At 42.3% G+C, this 14383-nt stretch overlaps 1 protein-coding gene across 1 annotated transcript; it reads right to left on the bottom strand.

Moving 5' to 3' along the window:
* Positions 1–523: 523 nt before the first annotated feature.
* Positions 524–13983, bottom strand: LOC124114679 (MAM and LDL-receptor class A domain-containing protein 2-like). The gene is made up of 8 exons (XM_048387844.1): positions 13570–13983; positions 10575–10848; positions 9142–9291; positions 7512–7675; positions 5233–5343; positions 3481–3604; positions 2392–2589; positions 524–867 (listed from the first exon to the last, which is right to left on the bottom strand). Exons 1-8 carry the CDS (start codon positions 13813–13815, stop codon positions 587–589), a joined length of 1548 nt encoding a protein of 515 aa, XP_048243801.1. The 5' UTR covers positions 13816–13983; the 3' UTR covers positions 524–586.
* Positions 13984–14383: the final 400 nt, after the last annotated feature.

Genomic DNA, 14383 nt, shown 5'->3' with positions numbered 1-14383 from the left:
CATGTGTGTCTATAGAGTGAGTGAGTGAGTTGGGTCAAACGCCGCTTTGCACACTATTCAATATACACCACGGCGTCTCAGCTTAATGTGGGAGGAAAGTCTAGTAGATCTGAACTGATGCGGGTCTCAGACTTTTAACCAGGCGCACAGGTATGGTGCTGACAAACCTAGAAACATAATCCGAACGAGTCGGGATTCGAATCATGAGTTTTCTGTATAGCAAATTGCGACACCTTAGACGACTGGGTCACCAGTGCTACCTGTCCATAGAAAGCTTATCATTTTGAAGATTGCCATCACTGCTAACATTGTGAGAGTGACGGGTGCTGTCGGTAGGGCAAAACATGCTTACCCTTTTCGCGAACACCTGGTGTCATCACAGATTTTCAATAATCAATTCATATAATTTTCACCGCGTTTATGCCTTTTACGGCCAATGGAATCTGTTTCGGCAGTCATTCCTGGCGTTGACGTTTAACATTTAAGTACAATACATACATTCAACCAAAGATTCATAGGTGGTAAATGCATACATCTTTTATTTATGAGGTCTATCACTTAATAATGGACAGTTTCGTAGGATGCCTCATGGGGACGTGGTTGTCACTGGTGTTGGCATGGGCAGGTCCACTTCACAGATGTAGGGGTACGCGGAGGCACAATCGTTATCACCCCACTCGTAGTCCGCGTTGGGATATTCCATGACTAGGCAATGCTGATTGGATCCTACGTTGTTTGGTTGCCCTGGATACCAGTTGGTATAGCCAATGGAGTAAAGCGTTGTCATACCTGTCCATCTAAAGTTGTTCTCGGTCTCCTCGTCGTTGCCCGCGGTGAAGAAGCCGGCAGTGCCAGCCGCCGTCAGGACTAGTGCGGAAATTGAATGAGTGAGTGAGTGAGGTTTCAAGCTGTACTCTCAGCTATAAATCTGAGATAAGGCCTACACTGCCAGGCAAAAGAAAGTATACACTTGAAAACTGGAATTTTACAAACGTTATCAAAACGTTACAAGGCTGAAAACAGTCGCCGAAACACTGCAAACGTAAGTCTAAAACACAACTGTGATACCCGTATCAAATACATCAATACTGAATAACCATTTCTTGTTTGCTCCATTTTTAGCTACCATCAAACATTCCACCACCACCACTACTACTGCTATTACTACTCCTACCAACGATAATATAAATACTATTACTACTACTACTACTACTACTACTGCTAATAATAATAATAATAACAGGGGCCAGGATCACCCAAACCTTCTTTGCTGCATTGTTTATTTTTATTAGGATATAATAATAATAATAATAATAATAATAATAATAATAATAATAATAATAATAATGCTTGTGGTTTTGACACAGAGGTCCACCCATGGTACGGCCCGGAATATGTAGAGGGCGTCATGAAAAATGATAAATACAAAATTCTTTGGAATAGGCCAATTTACAGCCTCAGACGTATCCAGGCCAATAAACCCGATCTTGTCCTTTTTGATAAATCCAATGAAATCATTTATATCATTGAATTTTCTGTCCCCTTTGAAACTAATGTGATTGGCAAGATTGAGCAAATATACGGACCTCGCTTTCGAAATGTCACGCTTGCATCCCCCCAAGTACCAAGTTGTCCGACTCCCCATTGTTCTCGGTGCCTTAGGTTTGCTACCTCCCAATCTGTTGACTGACATTGGGAGAGTACCCGGGTTTGCTACCAGGAATACAGCCCTTCTGACAATCTGGGCAATGCAGAAGGCTGCATTGTTGGGGAGTCTTCACATTCTCCGAAAAGTTCTGGGTGGGTTTGACTAGGCAGCGCTGTCTGGGCTGCGTGTAGAGGGGGCAAGGGCCCTGAGCTGATGATGAGCCTAACCAGCCTGACTGTGCCAGGATCACCCAAACCCTCTTTGCTACATTTTTTTATTTTAATCTAATTTAGCCTACATATAATTGGGTTGTTAAAAAGGTGTTACTATGAATTGTTTTCTGGTAAACATCGATCCTGAAAACAAGTCGTTTCATTTCGCAGTACACACTATTTCAGCCTCATTATTCTATGAAAGCCTTCATCAGCTGACAGTAACCAAGTCTTTCCATACTGTTCTATCTTCGCTGAAGTCGCTTTCTTCGTCAAAGAGTGCTCACTGGTAAGCTGCGTATATTTCTCCCGACACCGAACTCGGAATTGTAAGGCTAGTGAGTTGGGTATTCGCCTCAGTATTTTTGTTACTGTATATCCCGTCGTGTGTCAGCTTATTGTTTCAGGACAGCCGAAAGTAAAACAGGTCTCATACGCTTACTACCTTAGGCCTTCCTTGCCCCTACAATGAAACTGATTGTTCGTACATCATGAACCCATACACACACTGTGATTTTTGTCTCACTGCACCTGGGTCGTTCTTGATGATGTTCACCAGGAACTTCTGTTCTTCCTCAGAGTCGATGGCAACCAGGTGGGAGGCCGCGTTCTGTTGTTTACATGTCACGTGACAATTGTCCCATTTGGCTGGCGCAGTGTGGAAGGTGTAGCAGGAATGACTGTTGTTCCCTGTTCGGCGATATGCACCTGGGGGACAGTCGCGGAGACCTGCAAGTCAAACAATATTTACAAATCAGATAATGTTTGGTTTAAAGATGAGCTTACTTCAAGAGCTAATATCAAATACATGTGTTTTTTCTGAGTGACCCCCCTCTCACACATAACGAGATCGCCTCCTTGGTCTAGTGGTAGAGTATCCGCCCGTAGAGCGGTTCGGGGTTCGATCCCCGCCTCATACCAAAAGACATTAAAAGATGGTATTTGTTGTTACCCTGTCTGGCGCTCGGCGTTAAGGGTATAAAACAAGGGCAGGTCGGCTCGGAGTCAGTATACTGTGTCTGAGTGGGGTATTCATGTTAAACTGCGGCAACTCAGAGGGCTGGAACTATAAACTCGGCATCAGTGCGGACTAGCACAAGGAGACACCACACGCTCGCACGTTGCTATAATAGTGCAATAAGTTTGGACCCGACGTTAAACCCCCATTTTTACCTCACCTCACCTCCCATCAACTCAACTCAACTCAACTCAAATAGGCGTATGAGTGAGAATGTTTCAAAGCCTCTTTTAACAATAAATTTTAGGCTTTCAAGATTTAATCTTTATTGATTGAACTTGGTCGTCCCAGGTACAATGAAATGCCATTAGTTCGCCCTTTGTACATTTACAAAGGACCGTTAGTCTGGACGAGTTCAATGAAAGCAGTCCCGTCCTGGTTGACGGAAGGAGGGACTTCAAGGAGGACTTTCTTTATATATACAGAAAATATTTGAGACGGTCACACTAGCCATTCCAATTTTGTTTGCATGTCCAGTGACTCATTCACTTCACCTCAAACACGACCCTTTCTTCCTTTTTTCTTTTCTTTTTTTTTTTTGGGGGGGGGGGGGGCAGAATGTTAAGAGAAAATAACATCGTTAATGTTAGAGTGATACTTACTTTGACACGTTGTGTTGTAGACGTAAATGTCGTCAATGGCGATATTTCCAGATGTGTTGTGGTAATGGGGAGAGGATGCAAAGATGTGTTCGTAGTAGCTTTTCGATGTTCCTTCAAAAACTAACTGAAATATGATGATTTCTAGGAATTGTTTATATATCTTAACACCAGTGCTTTAGAGACCTTTAATTTGAAGCATAAAATAGCCACTAAAACAATTATGCAAACTCCCCAAAGTTTTCTCGACATCGCATGTCACTATTATGACGTTACATCCTCAGTGTGCAGCAGAAATATGACGTCACAGTCGGCTATAGAAAAACGCCAATTTGAACTTGTAATACAATCTCTTACACGATATGTATCGTGATTTCTGCCCAAAATATATTGACATGCAATATTGTATATTCCTGGTAGAATTAATTCAAAATTCAAAATTTAACACCTAGCAAATGCAATTTAACGAACGTAATGTCATGGCTGTAGTGACGCTTATGTAGGCTCGCACACAGGTTACGTCACCCCACATACATATTCCCCGAGGGACGGGCTGACAACGAATTTATCTAACCGGCTGAATACTCCACAGTTTATTTAGAATGTCTTCATTAGGATGGTTATTTCTTGGCCATCTTGACAGCCAGCAGACGACATAAATACATCCAGAGTTGTCGTCCTTGCATTACAATCGGATATGCTCGGTTAAGTTCGCTAAACTGCATTTAGTATGCTTGATAAGTGTTCCGTTTCGATATAATATAATCATGCCATTGTATATATAAGTATTGGTAAGATGATCGGCATTTCCCATCCGGATATGTGAAATTTGTCCCTCATCGATCAGCAGCGAACATGGGAAAAATGATCTATTCAGTAACCAATCAGAAACGAGTTACAAGGTGAAATCTATTACAAGGTAAAAAAGATATGATGTACCTTGTGAACATAATTATTATCTATGTACCATGTATTATGTAAACCGAGAGCAAATGAAACTGGGTCACAATATCATTCAAGGAAGTCAGGAAGTTGTTGTGTCTTTATCAAACTGTTGCGACGTGAACAATGGATGACGTCATATTATCAACCAATCAGCACCGTTAATCGTCCAGTTATGTATGTGTAAACATACCGCTTACTATTGTAACCCCGATGGTAACATTTACGAGTAACTCACATTTGTGGTGACAATACGTTCTTGGAATGGCCTTGGAGTAACTCACATTTGTGGTGACAATACGTTCTTGGAATGGCCTTGGAGTAACTCACATTTGTGGTGACAATACGTTCTTGGAATGGCCTTGGAGTAACTCACATTTGTGGTGACAATACGTACTTTGAATGGAATTGGAGTAACTCACATATGTGGTGACAATACGTACACTTGGAATGGCCTTGAAGTAACTCACATTTGTGGTGACAATACGTTCTTGGAATGGCCTTTGAGTAACTCACATTTGTGGTGACAATACGTACTTGGAATGGCCTTGAAGTAACTCACTTTTGTGGTGAGAATACGTACCTGGAATGGAATTGGAGTAACTCGCTTTTGTGGTGACAATACGTACTTGGAATGGCCTTGAAGTAACTTCATTTTGTGGTGACAATACGTACTTGGAATGGCCTTGAAGTAACTCACATTTGTGGTGACAATACGTTCTTGGAATGGCCATGAAGTAACTTACTTTTGTATTGACAATACGTACTTGGAATGGCCTTGAAGTAACTCACTTTTGTGGTGAGAATACGTACTTGGAATTGCCTTGAAGAATACTCATGGCCGATGTCAATCTCTCCGAGCTGCCACTTTATAGACACCTGGCCAGATTTAGTCCACACAGGGTAGCCTAGACCGTTGCCAACCTGTGACATAGCATGAAGAGGACGAGGAGATGGACATGTAGGTACTGGTAAGTATGAACAGAGCAAGCGGTAGGCAGACGGAACCGGCAAGAGCGTTAACTGACTATGAAAGTCCAGTTTCCATCCTTGCCGAACTAGGCTGGTATTATGGAGTTACATTTTGGCTAAACTAACGAGTCTATGCATAGTCAAATCAAAATTGCGCACCGAAATCGAAATCCGGTTTGTAAAGTGTCATGCAGATTTCGGTCGACTGCAGGATTTGCAAAGCATGTGCACCGCTAGCTCGTTGTCAACAGATATTTTCTAAATCTTTTTATGTTTATAATCAAGGTGCTCACGTGATTTGATGCACTTCGCGAAGTAAGACCCGTTTTATCACAACATAGATCTTGATAATCGATCAGATCGTCTTGACTTGGCGCCGCCATTTTGTTTGAAGCAAATGCAAGTGATGGAATCGGATTGGTCCATAGGAGAGGCTTAGAAGGGACGTAACTAATAATAACCACGGGTGGAGCTACGATCGAGCCCAGGAAATCCAGCCTAGTTCGGCAAGGGTGGAAACTGGACTTTTAAAGTCAGTTTTCTTGCCTCGGGAAGCTGATATATACATGCTTTCACACAAGTCCCAAAAGATTTGTACTTTCAGCAGTGGCATTCAAGTCTCTCTATGTCAAAATTTATGTTCTTCTAAATATTATATCAACAGCAATATTTGTTAGAGTTCGCTCTAAATAAATTTGAATCGGCCTCGTGATTTCAGTGCAGCCTACAGGATCTTTTCAATGAGATCTTTCTGCTCAAGTATTTTTTCGTTTGTTTGTTTGTTGTTTAACGCCGCACTCAGGAATATTCAAGCTATGTGACGGCGGTCTGGAAATGACCGTGTCTGGACCAGACAATCCAGTGATTGACTTCATGAGCATCGATCTACGCAATTGGGATACGATGACATACATGATCAGTGAGCCTGACCACCCGATCCCGTTAGTCGCCTCTTACGGCAAGTATGTGTTGCTGAAGACCTCTTCTAACCCGAATCTTCACGGGTCAGTATTTTTTTCAGTTTGGTTGACTTTGAAAGTTGCACCTTCTTCCCAAGTTCTCAATTGGTCCTACTTTCGTTGATGCTCGCCTCCTAATTTGTACATATTTATGACACTAGACGGTTGTGTAATTATAAAATATATAATTCTCGATATCAGTTTGAGATGTCTTGTTTGTTTGTTAAAAGATTCCCTATCTGGGATTTATTTCTAATGAATACTGTAATTTAGATTCCCGTCAACTATTATCGATTATTTGACTGTGATTCCTTGTCGATCAGCCCATTCTTACCCACAACTTTACCTTATAATATATAGCTTGAGTCAACAGAACCCCTCCTCATTGTCATGCGCTTAATCCCCATTCAGTACATTCTTAAATGAGCAATGTCTATGTAATAATTTTGTGTAGGTGTGGCAATGTCCAACTTCATGTTGATCTGCAGATAGTATGGTATTCCGACCTTTTCGACGCCCCTTCATTCCCCTCCCACTCCCACTCCCACTCCCACTCCCACTCCCACCCTACCCCCACCCCCACGAGACAGCACGGTGTGTCATATATATCCAAGTTTAACAGAGATTCACTTCCACATTGATTGATTGATTGATTAAAAGTGAGTCTATAATGGTTAATAAAAGTATGACTACATCTAGTTACTCGAAAGCATTTCAAGGGAAAGGAGTACGCATTAGTATTCATCGTTCCTAATCCTGTTCGTGAAGATCCGGGGTAGAATAGGTCTTCAGCAACCCATGCTTGCCGTAAAAGGTGACTATGCTTGTCGTAAAAGGCGACTAACGGGATCGGGTGGTCAGGCTCGCTGACTTGGTTGATGCATGTCATCGATCCCAATTGCGAGGATCAATGCTCATGATGTCAATCACTGGATTATCTGGTCCAGACACGATTATTTACAGACGGCCGTCATAAAGCTGGAATATTGCTAAAACAACAAACCAACCAACCAATCAACCTTATCCTGTAACCGGGAACTTTTGGCAATATTACAGCAGGGGACACCAGACTCGAGTATTGAAGAACCGCGTCCAGGCATTACCCACTATGCTAGCACACTGCCCTATTTCATTACAACATAAAAAGCTTTGTACACTTACTTTTGCATATACTTTGAGGTCCTGTATGTCCCGCCCGGCCATATTGTACCAAAACTGGACACAATAGTTTGGTGAGGGGTCAAACAGGGGCGACTCAAGCAGGGCGGATGTTTCCCTCTTGTACCATAGCGCCGATCGGTGAGCATCGATGTGCATGTAAGATCCTGTGGACACGGTCGAAAAGGATTGACGGATCCTTTATATGAATGTATTCAGAGAGACCAGATCAAAGGTAAACAGATCGTAGTTCCATGTCTCTAGAGACGCCTCATGGAGATAATGGCGTACTTTAGATTCCGTTCTTTAGATTTGTCTCCTCGACACACTAAGGCAGTTTCAGTCCTTCAAAACTGTCTACTTAATATACCTAAGCACTTCAAGCACTTCAAAATTGAACCCTGGACCTTCTGAGGGCACTATCAGGTTAACACCATATTTTGGTACAATCCTGGTTATAAGGTTAAAAACCTTCAAAATACATGAAAAAGGGAAAAGAATGTTGTCAGTTTTCCCACGAACATTTATGGCGGCCATCTTGGATTTCAAAGTGCCCCAATTTCTCATCCGCGCTGGGTCACCTTTCAAATTATAACTGTCTTTGATTTTGTGACATATAGGCTACATACACTTTAAATGATAGCCATGTTTGTGCATTATCTATTGATATAAAATATTCTTTTACATCTCACTTAAAAATAAAATTATCCGTCAAAAACTGTTTTTAATATACGTGAATTTCTGTTCTGAATTGCACACAATGATAATACCATATCATAGAGATCATGACAACTACATCCGATCTGGAAAGTTTTGCTGCTTTTGGCGAGCTAATGACAATTACATATTTATGTTTGTTGAATTCCGCGCTATTTTCTAAAGAGTCATATGCTTATCATTGGCAAAGGGGAGTCTGACTAAGTAGATTAACTAGTACCCGATTTAGTACCTCGGGTCATAATTGTCACCGTTCCATGTGTCTGTGGTCATCGTATTAAAGTTTTCTGGGAAAGGCCGTTCTTCTGCAACCTCAGTTCAATCAGGTTCTGTGTCTGTACACCTTTCATGGCCTTCGTCACAAAACTGAGAGACAAGACGCCTTCTAATTAACTCTGTTTGAGCAGAGATTTCTTATGGATATATATAAGCGGCTTTGTCGCTTTTATTCTCATTGGCAGTTTGTATTGACAATATTCTTATCATCATATTCTTGGTAGTACTACTGTTTGTTAGTTTCTGTGCAATGTACAATTCTAGTGACTATTTGATTCCATTGCTTCCGAGGAACATTGTTTTGTCTTCAACTTTGTAATCTTTGGTTACCCTTGCTTCAACTGGCAACATCATGTTTCTTAATCAGTGATGTATTTTGGTGTGATTTAACCTTATTACAAAGATCCTACTCAAAATGTTCTTGAAGCTTGAATTTCTTACATTAACCCAAATAGTATGGCGCCTTAAGTCCATCTCCCTTGATGATGCTCAGACGTTTTCAATATAGCTGAGCTTCCAGCACATAACCGGAATTTCCTGATCATAGTGGAACATTTTCAGCCCATTCAATGTCTCCTAAGGAGATTGGAGTCAATTAGATACCTGTCTAAAAATATTTGAAACATTTTTCGTGCCTAACCGTCAGGAGTGCCAATTGTATGATCATTCCATGGTCCTGTGGCGGTGGTCGGCCTCCCCGTCCCCGTGTACCACTTGGCCGTGTTGTTGCTGGCCTGGGTGTAGCCGCAGGTGTTGGTCTCGAAGTCACAGAAAACCATGGTGTAGTTCACTGAAAGGATTGAGTGAGTTTGTTTTAACGCCTCTTTGAACAGTATTCCAGTTTTGCTACAGAGCGTCAGCTTAATGGGGGAGGAAAGCCCAAAGTGATGCAGGTCGTGGATGTTCACCACTTTGGTGAAACCCACGAGCACGGGAATGGTGCTGAAAAACTTAAAATCATAATCGTGGAGAACCAGGATTTGAACCCACGATCATGGGTTTCTGGCGTGCCCAAGAGACGCTACTCTCCACCGAAAATTGCAGTGCCTTAGACGACTGGGCCACCCGTGCCACACACTTGAATTTGTTTTGTTACTGACATCAATCGGTGACGTCATGAACAATAAATAACATACGTTTGTATTTCCAACAAGACAAATTATACGCCTGAGAATGTGCAAGTGTTCGAAAGATAGGATTTGACAAGAGACATCTTTGTCGACTTTTAATTATACTTTATTAACTATTACTATATTATCTTCAATATAAATGGATGTGTCCATTTTTAATTTCTATAACTTGTAGGTGTAGACGATCTTGTACGATCTTGTAATAGGGCTAGAATGAGTGAAGAATGTCGATTTAAGATTATCTGAATGATGGATTTGTTTACCTGTCTCTGCCTACATCAGAAAAATGAGTGTCAAGACTAGCTCTATCAGTGAAATGATTCCTGAAATGTCTAAAGTCGACCTTTTGACACATTTCTAATTTGGTGTAAAAACTCAAAGAATCCTTCAGAAATAATTTTGTCTTGTATCTAAAAATATACCCATGACACAGTTAAATGTGTTCAATCATACTGTATAATTCCGTATGTCCAGATGTGCTATAAATTGCATCTGAAATATATATAATATATGAGGAAATATATGTGAAGCATTACGCAATTGTTTTAGGTATGCCCGTTTGCGCTTAGACGGAACCCGGTCGCATAAAATGGCCACGAGAGGGGCACGAGTCGCCATTCGGCTTGTCCCGGAATAACACGAGTTGGTCAGGAATGGTGAAATCTCTCTCTCTCTCTCTCTCCCTCCCTCTCTCTCTCTCTCTCTCCCTCTCTCCCTCCCTCTCTCTCTTTCTCCCTCCCTCTCTCTCTCTCTCCCTCCCTCTCTTCCTCCCTCCCTCTCTCTCTCCCCCTCTCTCTCTCGCTCTCTCTCTCTGTCTCTCTCTCTCCCTCTCTCTGTGTCTCTCTCTCTCCCTCCCTCTCTCTCTCTCTCTCTCTCTCTCTCTCTCTCTCTCTCTCTCTCTCTCTCTCTCTCTCTCTCTCTCTCTCTCTCTCTCTCTACAAACCGGGAGAGGCAGTGGTCGTAGTCGTGGTCTTGGTGGCGGTGGCAGTCGTGCTGGTGGCAGTAGTGCTGGTAGTCGCAACTGTAGCCGTATTACTAGGGGTGCTCTTGGTACAGTCTGGTCGCTTTCTACAAGCGTCCAGCTCGTTATGTAGACGACTGATCTCATATGATGCATCCTTCGTGACGTTTCTAAGTTGTTCTTCTTGATCTGACAAAGCCTTCTGGAGCTGTTCAACGCTTAAGTCTCCAAGTGGAGACGTTGACTGGCCTCCATTCTGGAAAATGTATTGTGCTATATTACATTTAGTATGTGTGGGGACATTCTATGTCTGTCTGTCTGTGTATGTGTGTGTCTGTGTACATGTATGTGTGTGTATGTGTGTGTCTGCGTGTGTATATGTGTGTATGTGTGTCTGTGTGTCAGTGCGTGTGTCAGTATGTGTTGTTCAATGCTATTGTTAGCAACGACCCACGAATTCGGTGTACGTTGACACGATATCAATCAGGACACCGAGCAAGACCACCGATTAGTCGCCCCATACGGCCATTATACGTTGCTGTGGTCCAATTCTAAGCCGGAATCCCCCATTGAAAACTGTTGACTGCGGCCTAAAACACAATTCGCCTGTACAGTAACGCAACTCCTCGAATAGGCGTGGCTTATCCAAGCTTCTAATTTATAAGAAGATCTTCTTTCATGCCAATTTGATCCTTTCAGGGCCAACGATGCTATATGTTTTTGCGTTTTCAGAAACATAATCATCTTCCTCTATTTCAATTTCAAACGTCCTGATTGTTATGACATTTCGGTGTTTAAATAACGTTAGATGCCGCTATCGTGTACTTAAAGTCTTCCATGTAAAACTGCTCTATTCGTAGGCATTATGTTAGGACGAATTCAAACGTGTATAATATTGCATCTGGTTCTGATGTATTGGTCAGTGTTTAAATACAGTGAACTACGGTTATAATGAACACAAAGGGGCCACTAATTTTAGTTCGGTATAACCGTGATTCGTTAGAAGCATATGTACAGCACATATACAGAAAATGTCATGGACAAAGATGAGTTCGTGTAATCCGTCATATTGTTAAAGGCGTGTTTGTTATAAACGTAGCATGACATGACATACCCTATCGTAATCTAAAGATATACAACCATACCTCGCGTATTGTCAAAAACTCTGAACGTGTACAAATTAACCTTACATCACGCACTGGCTCATGATATAACTTACAGTATACTGAAGTCTTGTAACCTTACATCACGCACTGGCTCATGGTATAACTTACCGTAAACTGAAGTCTTGTAACCTTACATCACGCACTGGCTCATGACATGACTTACCGTAAACTGAAGCCTTGTAACCTTACATCACGCACTGGCTCATGACATGACTTACCGTAAACTGAAGTCTTGTAACCTTACATCACGCACTGGCTTATGATAGAACTTACTGTTAACTGAAGTCTTGTAACCTTACATCATGCACTGGCTCATAATATAACATACCGTAAACTGAAGTCTTGTAACCTTACATCACGCACTGGCTCATGATATCTCTTACCGTAAACTGAAGCCTTGTAACCTTACATCACGCACTGGCTTATGATAGAATTAACTGTTAACTGAAGTCTTGTAACCTTACATCACGCACTGGCTCATGACATTACTTACCGTAAACTTAAGCCTTGTAACCTTACATCACGCACTGGCTCATAATATAACATACCGTAAACTGAAGTCTTGTAACCTTACATCATGCACTGGCTCATAATATAACATACTGTTAACTGAAGCCGTGTAACCTTACATCACGCACTGGCTCATGATATAACTTACAGTATACTGAAGTCTTGTAACCTTACATCACGCACTGGCTCATGGTATAACTTACCGTAAACTGAAGTCTTGTAACCTTACATCACGCACTGGCTCATGACATGACTTACCGTAAACTGAAGCCTTGTAACCTTACATCACGCACTGGCTCATAATATAACATACCGTAAACTGAAGCCTTGTAACCTTACATCACGCACTGGCTCATGATAGAACTTACCGTACACTGAAAGTCTTGTTACCTTACATCACGCACTGGCTCATGATATCTCCTACCGTAAACTGAAGCCTTGTAACCATACATCACGAACTGGTTCATGATAGAACTTACCGTACACTGAAGTCTTGTTACCTTACATCACGCACTGGCTCATGATAGAACTAACTGTTAACTGAAGCCTTGTAACCTTACATCACGCACTGGCTCATGATATAACTTACCGTCAACTGAAGTCTTGTAACCTTACATCACGCACTGGCTCATGATAGAACTTACCGTACACTGAAGTCTTGTTACCTTACATCAGGAACTGGCTCATGATAGAACTAACTGTAAACTGAAGCCTTGTAACCTTACATCACGCACTGGCTCATGATATCGCTTACCGTAAACTGAAGCCTTGTAACCTTACATCACGCACTGGCTCATGATATCTCCTACCGTAAACTGAAGCCTTGTAACCTTACATCACGCACTGGCTCATGATAGAACTTACCGTACACTGAAGTCTTGTTACCTTACATCAGGAACTGGCTCATGATAGAACTAACTGTAAACTGAAGCCTTGTAACCTTACATCACGCACTGGCTCATGATATCGCTTACCGTAAACTGAAGCCTTGTAACCTTACATCACGCACTGGCTCATGATATCGCTTACCGTTAACTGAAGTCTTGTAACCATACATCACGCACTGGCTCATGATATAACTTACCTCAAACTGAAGTCTTGCAACCATACATCACGCACTGGCTTATGCTATAACTTACCGTGGACTGAAGTCTTGTAACCATACATCACGCACTGGCTTATGATATAACTTACCGTAAACTGAAGTCTTGTAACCTTACATCACGCACTAGCTAATTATATAACTTACAACACACTGAAATCTTGCAACCTTACGTCAATTGATTTATAATATAATCTACCGTATTCTGAAGCTGCGCAATCTGCTTCGTCATCAGCGACATGGACGCCTTCATCAGCGCGACGTCATCTTCTACAGCACTACAGCAGGAAGTGGAGGCGGTGGTGGCGGCAGTGGTCTGAGCGTCGCATTGACCTTCGTGACCGAGTTTGACACTGTACACACACTGACCGTTCATGAAGCTGCACCCAGGGTCAAATGTGCTGCCATAGTGAAGGAGGGAGAACAGCAGCAATAAAGCTAACATGGCAGCGATGCAGCACTACGCAACAGGGTGACCTGTATAATAAACCCTGCTATCAGTGTGACTGGACTCACAGATAAGGTCAGTGACAAGTTCCAGCTGCGAAGTCTACACACATGTATCATCAGCCTATTTGTATCATGACCCATGGTGGGGGCACGGGTGGCCCAGGCGTCTAGGGCGCAGCGATTCGCTGTGCAGACTTGCGTCCCTTGGGCACGCCAGAAACCTATGATTGTGGGTTCGAATACCGGCTCGCCCCGAGTATGTTTCTAGGTTTGTCAGCATCATGCCCGTGCTCGTGGATTTCACCGAAGTGGTAAACGTCTGAGACATGCATCACTTCGGGCTTTCCTTCCACATTAAGCTGACACGCCGTGATAAAACTGGAATACTGTTAAAAGCGGCGTTAAACCCAACTCACTCACTCACTCACTCATGACCATTGTTCGTTGAACACCATCTAGTTAAGGAACTGTTGAAAAGGCTCATATGACTTTGATTACAGAAACGTTGTGTCGCACCAACAGTGGCTTATAATCAATAAGCTGATTGTCAAAGTTTTCCTCTG

This window comes from Haliotis rufescens, unplaced genomic scaffold, assembly GCF_023055435.1.
Source record: "Haliotis rufescens isolate VD_foot unplaced genomic scaffold, xgHalRufe1.0.p SCAF_7, whole genome shotgun sequence".
Taxonomy (NCBI): domain Eukaryota; kingdom Metazoa; phylum Mollusca; class Gastropoda; order Lepetellida; family Haliotidae; genus Haliotis; species Haliotis rufescens.
Note: the sequence above shows the minus strand (reverse complement) of the source record. Positions and strands in the feature narration are given on the sequence as shown.